Raw genomic sequence first — 10935 nt, 5'->3', positions numbered from 1 at the left:
TTAGATGCTTTGGTGATCACTATTGCGCGCATGCAATAAATAGTGTTGATGTGATTCCATTGGTATGATAGGAAGGAAAGCTCCATGACCATCTTTGTGTGTGTGGTCTTGCAAGCAACATGCCAAGCAGCTCCGCTTGTTTTTATTTTGGAGCTTTGGGGCCCCATTAAATCAGTGTACTTACCACCAATTTGTCCTCTTCTGCCAAGAAACACTTGCAAGTATTAACTTTAAAGTTGGATTTCTGTAACAAGTGACATATGGTCAAACGCTGCTTGATAGATGGCTTTGCGCAAGAAAGAAAAAAAAGGCAAATCAGACAAGTTAGAATTCTCTCTTGTCTCTTGCGTTTTTTTATTCAGCCCCAGACGCTACCTCTAGCTTAACCTTTCTAAATTAATGGTGTTGATATTTTACACTCCACATAGTATTGCGTGGGTTTGGGGGGAAATAATTTTTAAAGAATAAAAAAAAAATTATTTTACTCTTTCAAGCATCCTCTAAGGCTCTAAATCTAAGCTATATACAAACAAAACGTATTGGTTATTTCTCCAACGGGTATCGGATCAGCCAAAGCAGATGGCATCAAAAGAATAAAAAATTGAGAATGCAAATAATATAATAAACCATACTGGTCGCACATTTGTCCACGTGTATGCAAAGTACAAAACCTAACATCAAACTTCCGTGGAGTTGAGGGCCGCACGGGAAGACAGATATGTTGGAGTTCCGAGTAAGGAATCATGCGATGTAATGAAAAGGCATAACCCCAGCTAGCTACCACCAACTAACCACGTGAGAGATAGATGTGTAATGTAAAGAGTTGTTTGGTTGCCCAGAATTCAACGGGTTACCCTTCTTCTCAACAACCATGTGAGAACCCACTTCCATTTAAGCTGTGTGCCCACAGTTTTTCCATGGCGAAGGGCCCAGGATGCCTCCAAAGTCCTCTTCACATTTATTAAGTCACTTTGCAGGACATGATTGGTTGTTTGTCCCCACCAAAGACATGTATTTTAAACAGCCTTTTGTCAGGGTCAAGAGCGGCTAATAATGTATTATGTTAGTCTGCAGCAAAACTTAGTTGATTAGCAAATATAATGATTCTCTTCTTTGTCAATTCAGGACCATGGCATCGATGAAATCTTGACTTGGTCGCGTCTAATTAGGTCAAAGATGAACTCGTGGTTGATGGTGAACCTAATTATCAGTGTTGGGAACATCCACCTTGACCTCATCAGCCCACGTCCATCAAGTTAACTGAAATAATTCAAACAAGTTGTCGTTTTAATCAATGTTCAGTAAGATAAATGTTGGGGTACCCTCAGTTTTTGAAAGAAAACCTCCAGTATTGCCATGATGATGATACAACCATTGAGAAAGATGAATTATACACACTTTGGATCTTTTTCTTCAAGAAAAAGGGTCCTCTCTGTGGTCTGTAAAAGGGTACCCTGATGGGATGCTTCTGGATTTTAAGTTCGTCTTAACTCACTCGCCGACGCGAAAATACAAATGAAAAAAGATAAAAGGAGGTAAATCACAGCATAATGTCCCGTCGAATGCCTGTAGCCAATTACCGTAGAAAAGGGGGGAGGGGGGATGACAGCGACACCAAGATTACGGGGCATCGAGAGAGAGGATAACTGGAGATAAGAAACATGCAATGCTGCACGAGGAAATTTCGAGCAAGACTTCAAACTTAAACTCGGAATTATCCATTCATGCAAGCGCTTAGACGTACAACAAGAATATTTGTCTGTCATTTGAACCATTTTGTTGGGTTCATCAAAAGGAAAATGAAGTCATGAACTAGGGCTGCTACTCATTTATTACATTATGTATATATAAATTACAAGACCAAAAAATTCCTTCGTGGGAGAAGAGAGAAAAGAATCACAATTTGCTATAATGATAGCACGTTCGATGACCACTTGAAGGGACACAAGGCAGGCGTCAAAAGTAGCCTCTCGCTTAAAATTCCTTCAATTCCAGCAAGGCTTCGGTATTTATAGAGTAAACTTTCACATCACCCTCCTTTCTTCATGGCCTACACGAACGATTAATTACCATACATCACGTAGATACCTGCCATTCATTTGCAGACTCTTCACAAAGCTTTCTGTCCTTGAGTTGTCGAAGGATCCCTGGGATATACAACCGAGTACACAAAGTTACATGCGATACAGGCAAAAATTACACATTAGAAAAATTGAGAAAGGGCGTGATGTGATGGCTCTCTCAGACACCAAGAAAGGGGGACAAATTTATATCATGATGTGGATTCTAGCCTTTCAAGGAACTAAAGGGAGTGTACGAAATATGTCCACGTTCAGAACAAGAAAGCAATGTCGACATGGAAAAATCTCAATCACAGGAAAGCAATGGACGTGGGATTGGGCCCTTTGCTAACCATGTCTGTGGGGTAGGTTCTGTTAGATTTTTTCCCCTAGTTTTCGTGACTACTAACCGTGAAAAAGAACGCAGCAGGAACACTTTTAAGGTGCACTAAATACATGGTGATAGAGCCAGCTATAAACTTCTAACAACAAGGCTAATTTTTTTTACCTGCTCTTGCACAATAGTGTGGAGCGCTCTGTGCACATCTTTAGCCATGCCTTTGGCATCACCACAAACATATAAATACCCACCTTGTGAAATCATGTTCCAGATATCAGAAGCCTGAACCAAAGAAAACACATGCTCAGCGCTTTAGTTAATAACAAAAATAAATAAATAACATCACAGCATTTTGATTTCACCAGATAGTGTGTTAGGTGAAACAGAACCAAGTACCTTCTGCATCATCTTATGCTGCACGTATTCCTTGGTAGGTCCCTCACGGGAGAAGGCAACAACTAGTTCAGAAAGTGCACCACTTTCTACGAAGTTGTTGAGCTCGTCTTCATAGATAAAATCCTGCAAAGTTTAAGCGTGTTAATTAAATTCTTGAAATGATATCCCTACACCAACCAAGAGCATTCTAGATATATGATAATAACATAACCTACCATTTTGCGGTTCCTGCAACCAAAGAATAATACAGAGGATCCCAGTTCTGATCCTGCTGCTTTCAGGGCTAATCTTTCCTGAAAAGGAAGATAAAAAATAAAGATTATAAGATTGGATAATTCATTGTGATAACATAGATCACTTGAAAAAAGACAACTGAACATAAAGTTAACGAGTCCAAACCTGGAGGAAACCTCTGAAGGGAGCTAAACCAGTTCCAGGGCCAATCATAATGATAGGAACTTTAGCATCTGCTGGGAGTTTGAAGTTTGATTGCCTAACAAAAACAGGTGCCCAGCTGCAATCATGGCTTTTCTCCAGAGGCACAGCGTTCTGTGGAAGGAATAAAAAAAGAATTAACCTTGATAAACTTGGTGTATAGAATATAACATTGATAGAAGAATCGTAATACAAACATCAGTACACGTGCAAGGAGATAGGCTAACCCTAGCATCGAGCATTGTAAAAATGCGGATCACTAATTTCCAACCCCCGTGATAATTTAAGACACCCCACATATTTACTACCCAATTCAATCGATTTTTGCACTCCACCCTGAGGTGTTGCTTTGTCATAAAATGCAAAAAACAAAGCAAGACAAAAAATTTTGAATAAGTACCTTCATCCAAGTTGAGCACACTCCTTTGTGAATACGACCTCCTGGTGTTTTCTCAAGAACCAGTGCACATGTAACATGAATTCTTGATGGAGCCATGCTGCAAGTCATAATTTCAAATATTAGGCACATAAATTCCAAAGAACAGAATTAAGAATGATAAACCAAAGAGGGGTGCAGGTGCAATTTTTGAACGTAAATGGTCCTTGAATACATAAAAGTTCCCTTTGTGCTAAAAAGGGATATCCAGACTCCAATTACAGTTCCTCTAAAAGAGCTACAAAATACAAAATCCAGATTTTTGTTCTCTTCAATATTTATCCCGTTGATCAGTGGAACAACTTGTTTGCCACATTCCATAACTTTTTATTCAGGAAAATTGAGCAAGCTAAAAGAATTTGGGTTTAGATTAAACATGATATGAATCCCTTGCCATCTCCCATCACAAACTAAGATAGATTAATTCTGAACCTTCCCAGAAAAAAGAGGGTAAAAAAAACACACCTTGGAGATGATGAAATTGAATAGTATCTTGGCTGCAATCGAGGAGCAACTGAAGCAAAGAAGACACCAAGTGGGGGCTTGGCTGATGGAAATTCAGCCATGACCTCAAGGAGGCTTCTCTGATTTGCAACTAACAATTGTGCATATTCATCCTGTACAAGAGTGCAAATCAAAGTTATAGCCACTTAAAGCTACAAACTAAAACAGGGACTAACTTGATGACAAAATATTGTTGGTAGATTTACAACCTTCCCAGCAGGCGATGCAAGATGCCTTAGTCGATCAGCTTCTGTTGGATCGGTAGCATGAGCTGCTAAAGCCATTAGAGCAGACTGCAAAGCATATGCATTGCAACAATAATTACTCGAATGTGAAAAAAATCCTATAAAATGAAGTATGATATCCATTGATGCTTTGACTTAAGAAAACAGCTAACCTTCTTGGGCAAACTCAAAAGATCAGCATATCGAGCTAGAGCAGTTTTTAAGGTGGACGGTGGGAATGGAGGTGGCAAGGCGCTTCCACTGAGTGGTGTGCCATCCTCATTATCATTGTGGATAGAGAAATAAGTATCTGGTGATAAACCCAACAACTGCAGTGCTTCCTCTACAGTTTCACTTAGGTTTTCACAGTACACGCCAACATGATCCCCAGTTCCATATCTGAACAGCAAAGGAACAGTTATGAGCACATAATAAATTGTTCTGTGCATAACCAGTGTACATTGTTCTCTTACAATTATTCCCCATGAAAATGCATTTGGATGTCATTTTCAAGGGGAAAAAAAAAGAGAAAACAACAAATATATTGCAAACAACTTACGCAAGTCCGGTGCCTGATATTTCAAACTCCAGATGGGTACACGAACGATCAGATGCCGGGGTATGAAGCTCCCTCCTCACAGCAACATTAGCCCTTCAGTAGTAAACAGAACACAAAACTTAGATCAAATTAAGCTACTAAATTGTCACCAGAAAAACCAAAAGGAATTATTTTTTGATACCTGCATGGATGCTGAGCATCATAGACAGCATGGCCATTTGCATTACTCCAGTTATCATCCTCTAATGGGGCATCTTCAGGGTCATGGAATACAACCCGATATTCTGACACAGTGGCAGCATAAGGAGTAGAAACAGCTGTTGGATCGTCCCCATCAAGAAGCAACTGGTCCATCTCAGGCCACAACAATTCCCGCCTAAAATAGCAAGAAGAAAAGGAAAGAATGAGATCTCTAGTTACAAGAAAATTCATTCTGTTCATGCAGTATACCAATTCAAGTTCTCCTTACCATGCAGCAAAGTCATCTTCCATGCATTGATCATCATCACCAAGACCCACTGGGGCAAGGCGCTTCCCACCTAAAAAAACAAAGAAAAATGGTTATGGAAGGAAAACAAGGAAAACTTAGTAGCTAGGCAGAATGAACACATCGATGGGAGCATTTTAACTCTTGAAGACCATTTGATGATAATAAGGAAAAACATTGAGGACCACAATGTGGCGCACAATTAATTATAAAACTCTTCTAATTCTTATATTAAATATGCAGCTAATTGGGTTTCAAATTTTTTATTTTTTGCAAACAATTGAATTGTAGAAACAGTGTTCCTTTTGGAGCAAAAGCTTCGTATGCATCAGGAGAACCTGGCAGACTCTATTTATCTTGGCAAGGAAGCTGGCTAGCATCAAAGGGCACACTGCCTTCATCAACACACAAAACATTTGCAAAGTAGCAATGCATTATTGACAAAAGATCCATATTGCAAAGCGATCATGTTTCCTTGAGTAATAGCAAGTTTGAACATGCAACTCATTGACTTTACGCAGCTTCAAAATCCTTTACATAGTTTTCTGGTTGGTAGAGAATGTTTTACTCGGCACATTTGCTAGTTTAACAAACAAATTGATAGTAGAATGTGGTCTTCACAAGCACTAGTCTTGTCTGCATATTCATGGTTCACAAACACAAATTTCATTGAATCACATTATTCAAATATAAGGAGTCTGAAGCCATTCAGGCTTTATACTCGTCAGTATAAAAACATTAGCAAGAAAAACTCTCGACATATAAAAAAAATTCCAAACAATTTTTCACTAAAACAAGGAGCAAACAAATATGTAGGCATACCCTGGTCAGCAAAGATTTTATCCACCACTATAGCAATCTGTTCAACGAAACAAAACAAGTATATAAACAGTTAATCAGCAAAAACAAGCAATTAAAACCACCGGCTAATTGTGAAAGAAAGTATAAATAGAGTCACATTCCACACCTTGTTAAAATGCTCGTACTGCCTGTTGCCAAGGCCAAAAACTGCATATGGAAGGTCCTTGAGCCATTCACCTCTCTCATTTCCCTATATGAACACCATCATAAAACCATGAACATAATTATGAAATCCTGCTCTCTAATACCAAACCAATTAATACTTCCCAGAAACTCACCTCTGTAAACCATTTGTAGAACCTTGCCGCATTATCAGTAGGCTCACCATCTCCGTATCTAAACACCCCCATACATCAAAAACAATTTTTAAAAAAAAAACTAAAATAAATTACAAGTAGACTATTATCAAAATTACTCACGTAGCCAAGAAGAAAATAACCAGATCCTCTTTCTTCAATTTCTCTTCGTATTCATCATCATCACCCGCATAATCATCCTATCATAAATAAATAAATAAATCAAATTAGATATTAAAAAAAAACAATATAGAAAAAAATTTAAAAAAAAGGTCCACCATACCAAATCAACAGTTTTAAATGTAGCCTTGTCATACCGAGCTTTTGCCTCCTCAGCTAGAGCCTTGAAAAAAAAAATTCAAAAGAAAATCTTAGCTAAACTACTCATCAACTAAAGCTGAATTCTCACCGTGCACGTGGGACATCATCGCACGTGCACGGTGATGATTACAGAGTCATGTCACTCCATCGATAGCATTGCGATAAACTAAAGTGTACCTTAGCGAATCCTTCTGCGGTACCGGTTTGGGTGCCGAAAAAGATGGTGACCTTTTTCTTACCATCGTCAACTTCAGGTTCAAGGTCTTTAACAATCAAGGGCTTGGGAGGTACAGGTACTTTGGGCCTCTGATACCCAGATGATCTTCTCCAAATCAAAACGACGACGCAGCCGATCAAAACAGCGATGGAAGTAGTTAAGATCATAACAAACTCACGATTCTCGAGGATCAAAGTTGCTAACTCAGCAACAGAACCACCGGACTCCGATGAAACATTCGCGGGGTCCACTTTGCCTTTGATTATGGCTTGCATAAGATCAAGTGGAGACACTTTGATCGAGCTGCTTGATGACTCCATGTTGTTTACAAAGATTCACAAACCAGTTTCTTCTTATTACTACTCTTCTTCTTCAAGGAGGAAAAAAGATCTCTCTCTGCTTCTTGCTTGTTGTATGGTTGGTGGGCGGAGGCAGAGAGAGAAATAAGCAGACAGAGTTCCCTGAGAGGGGAAGGCATGAGAGAAATGAGGGGGGGTAATAAAGGGAGGATGGAGGTGCAACGCCAACCAAACCAGACTGGTCAAACTCACCAAACTCTGAGTTAACCATGGTTAAGAGTTAAGGCTTTAAGGCGGTTGATTTTAGATGGAGTCAGGTTATGGAACGGTGAAGTTCTAAAATGCCCTTTTCTGTCCTTTTCTTTTTCTTAATTAACTATTATTATTTCTCAGCAAAGTAAAATTGTTTTATATTTATGACATTTGGATTTGATTTTGCTTTGCTGGCCTTGAGATTTGGATCTGATATTATATTTATTTATTTTTTCTTAAGCAATAAATAAGGAGTAAAGGGTTGTTGGCGCAAGGATACAACTGATATATCAATTTTTTTACTTTTTCTTATTTCAGTACATGGACTTTAGTTTTTTAATTTTACACAACCTTTTCAAAACCATGAGATTGTATTTCCGTCTAAGTTGTTCTACTCCAATAGCATGTTGCATTGCGTTTTTTTAAATTTAAAAGGAAAATATTAATATTTTTTTTATATTTTTATATTTATTTTTGATATCAATATATCAAAATACTTTATTTTGATAAAATAAAATATATATTATTTTGATGCATTTCTTAATAAAAAACACTTTAAACCGCAACCGTTACCACAATCTCAAAAATAATTTAAAAAAATATTATTTTGATTTATTTTTAGATGAAAAGCACTTTGAATCGCAACCGCTACCACTATCACAATTTCAAATAAAATGCTTTTTGTTTAAAATAAATTTATTTGTTTGGTTAAAGTAATTTCTAGTCGTACTTTAATTTTTGAGATTTCTTTTGGTGGTAAAAGTTCCTTCTAACATAACATTGTTTGGTTAAAATAAATTCATTTATTTGGTTAAGAAAACACAATATTTAATATATATAAAAATGAAAGACACTAGCTCGATGTTGTTAAGTCAGGTATGTATTTAATAGAAGTATTTTAGGTTGTGATTGTGATTATTTTTTAAAATGTGTATTTACTTATAAATGTATTAAAATAATACTTTTTTATTTTTAAAATTTATTTTTATATTAATACATCAAAAAAATAAAAAATAAACCAAAAATTTAATTTTAAAAAAAATCATTTAAAATAAACAAGGTCAGAAGGAAATACCAAATGAGATAAGTCATTTGCATTTCATACATGTCACGTAAATTTAAGATAAAAGACAATCATTTAATTAATTGTTTGAGATTGCGGTAGCGGCTGTGATTTAAAATGTTTTTTATTTAGAAATATATTAAAATAAAAATTTTTTATTTTTTAAAATTATTTTTGATATTAACATATTAAAACAATTTAAAAACATTAAAAATTTTAAAAAAATAATTTACACCACATTCTTAAGCACAGTCTTTGATTGGCAAGGTAATAAGCACAATCTTTGCTAATATACATAAACTAAGTGATAGGGTGGATAACTTTTTTATATGATAGGGTGGATAGTGTTTAACTAGGTGATAAGTATATTTATAATGATTAAATAAATATTTCTTTTTAATATTTATTCATTATAGAACCCTATATATAAATATAAATCTTCTACATTTGCACATGTTTTTGTTCTCTATTTTAACCCTGGTCCCGTTTTTTTTTTCCTTCCTTTTTTACCTTTTTTATCACTCTGTTATCATTTGTTTTGCATAATCCAAAATAATAAAAAGATTATCAGCAAGAAAAATAAAAACAAACCATAAAACACCAAGTCTTTTGTTGACTTCAAAAGGAACAAAAAAATAAACCATAAGACACAGAATATTTTTTTAAAAAAAAAACTCGCTGCAGTAAAAAAAATTAGATTTAATATTAATGAATATAGTAATTAGAAAACTAGATAAATAAAATCTTTGAAGATTAGTTTGTGAGGTGACAAGCACAATTTTGTTGACAAAAATAAACTAAAAGTTGGATAATATTCTTTCGACAATAAAATGTAGGTAATATTTAATTAAGTAATGGGCATGAACACAGATGGATAGTGATTAAATAATCATTTATTAATATAAGAGATGTTAACCCGCGAGTCTGCATTGTTTTTTTTTTAAATAATGTTTAGATATTGTGAGTGTTTTTTCAAGAAAGAAAAAATATTTACTACTTGGGTTATAGTCCTAAATAATTTAATTTAATTTTAATTAAATAATAAGAAGAAATAGATACGATAATAAACATATTAAAAAAAAAACATAGTAACTTGGGAAAAACATTCATTTTTCAAGAACGGGGAAATGACACTGTTTGATTTTTAACCAATTAAATATAAAATGTTGAAATCGAGTAAAAATAAATAAAAAAATAATTTGAGTCAACCCGAGTTAGCATGATAAACATGTAAACTGAGCAATTAAAGACGATCTAATTTATGTTAACCCGTCAAGCTCACGTCCCAAGTCATGAGATGGGGATAAATCGATAGAAAAGAAATAAAAGAAAACCGCAAACCTAATTTTTTTTTAAAAAATAATATTGAACAATAAAATCAAAAAGAAAAATTAGACTAGAAAAAGGATGTTAACCTTTTATAACTTTTCAAACGAATGACCCAAGTCATTAAATTGAAAGTACCATACATAGAAAAACATCGAAACCCAATCCATAACAAACCAAATATTGAATGATGAAATTGAAAAAAAATTATTAATTACATAAAAAGATTCAAAACAAAATTAAAAATTAAAAGAATAAAAATAAAAAAAATTATAGGACAACAACATATTTTCAATTGAATTGTGAAATTGAGAATAAAAATAACTTTAACAAAATAAAATAAAATCAAAATCAAAATAATGATGACCAAACTAGAAAAAATAATACATTATAAATTTGTATTAAAAGATAAATTTGAAAACCAATAGAACCTTCACAGGAGGATCAAGAAAAAAAATAGAAATCAAAAAAATAATAACATAAATTAAAATACCAACAATGAAGAGGACCAGTATATAATTTTTAAGGGATGAGAGAGAAAAGACAAGGAAATAAAAGAAAAGAAAGCTCCATCAAAGACAAAACGCTCAACCATCGCTGATATGCACCGCATCAGTAGGGAAAGAATGTGGTGATGCTTTTAGCAATACGGCAAAAATATATTTTTAGTCATCAGAAGGTGCCGCTAGAAATGCATGGGCACCTCCAACACATTAGCAAATCCACCACACATGCTGATAACTTTTTTTTTCATTTTAATAATATATAATCTATACAAAAAGATCAAATTGCCCTCCGTGAAATAGTAATAACAAAAAAAACACATGGTGAAAATAGTAAAAAAAAACCTTGGACATAT

The 10935-nt window shown here is 34.7% G+C and overlaps 1 protein-coding gene across 1 annotated transcript; it reads right to left on the bottom strand.

Moving 5' to 3' along the window:
* Positions 1-1695: 1695 nt before the first annotated feature.
* LOC133674109 (NADPH--cytochrome P450 reductase-like) lies at positions 1696-7616 on the bottom strand. The gene is made up of 18 exons (XM_062095095.1): positions 7097-7616; positions 6882-6941; positions 6722-6798; positions 6581-6638; positions 6409-6492; positions 6264-6300; positions 5424-5493; positions 5136-5330; positions 4955-5047; positions 4569-4794; positions 4381-4464; positions 4133-4284; positions 3632-3728; positions 3196-3345; positions 3012-3089; positions 2797-2919; positions 2569-2682; positions 1696-2147 (listed from the first exon to the last, which is right to left on the bottom strand). Exons 1-18 carry the CDS (start codon positions 7454-7456, stop codon positions 2067-2069), a joined length of 2139 nt encoding a protein of 712 aa, XP_061951079.1. The 5' UTR covers positions 7457-7616; the 3' UTR covers positions 1696-2066.
* Between the last annotated feature and the right edge of the window lie 3319 nt (positions 7617-10935).

Source organism: Populus nigra, chromosome 15 (genome assembly GCF_951802175.1).
Source record: "Populus nigra chromosome 15, ddPopNigr1.1, whole genome shotgun sequence".
NCBI classification, from domain to species: domain Eukaryota; kingdom Viridiplantae; phylum Streptophyta; class Magnoliopsida; order Malpighiales; family Salicaceae; genus Populus; species Populus nigra.
This window is presented reverse-complemented; position numbering and strand designations above follow the sequence as displayed.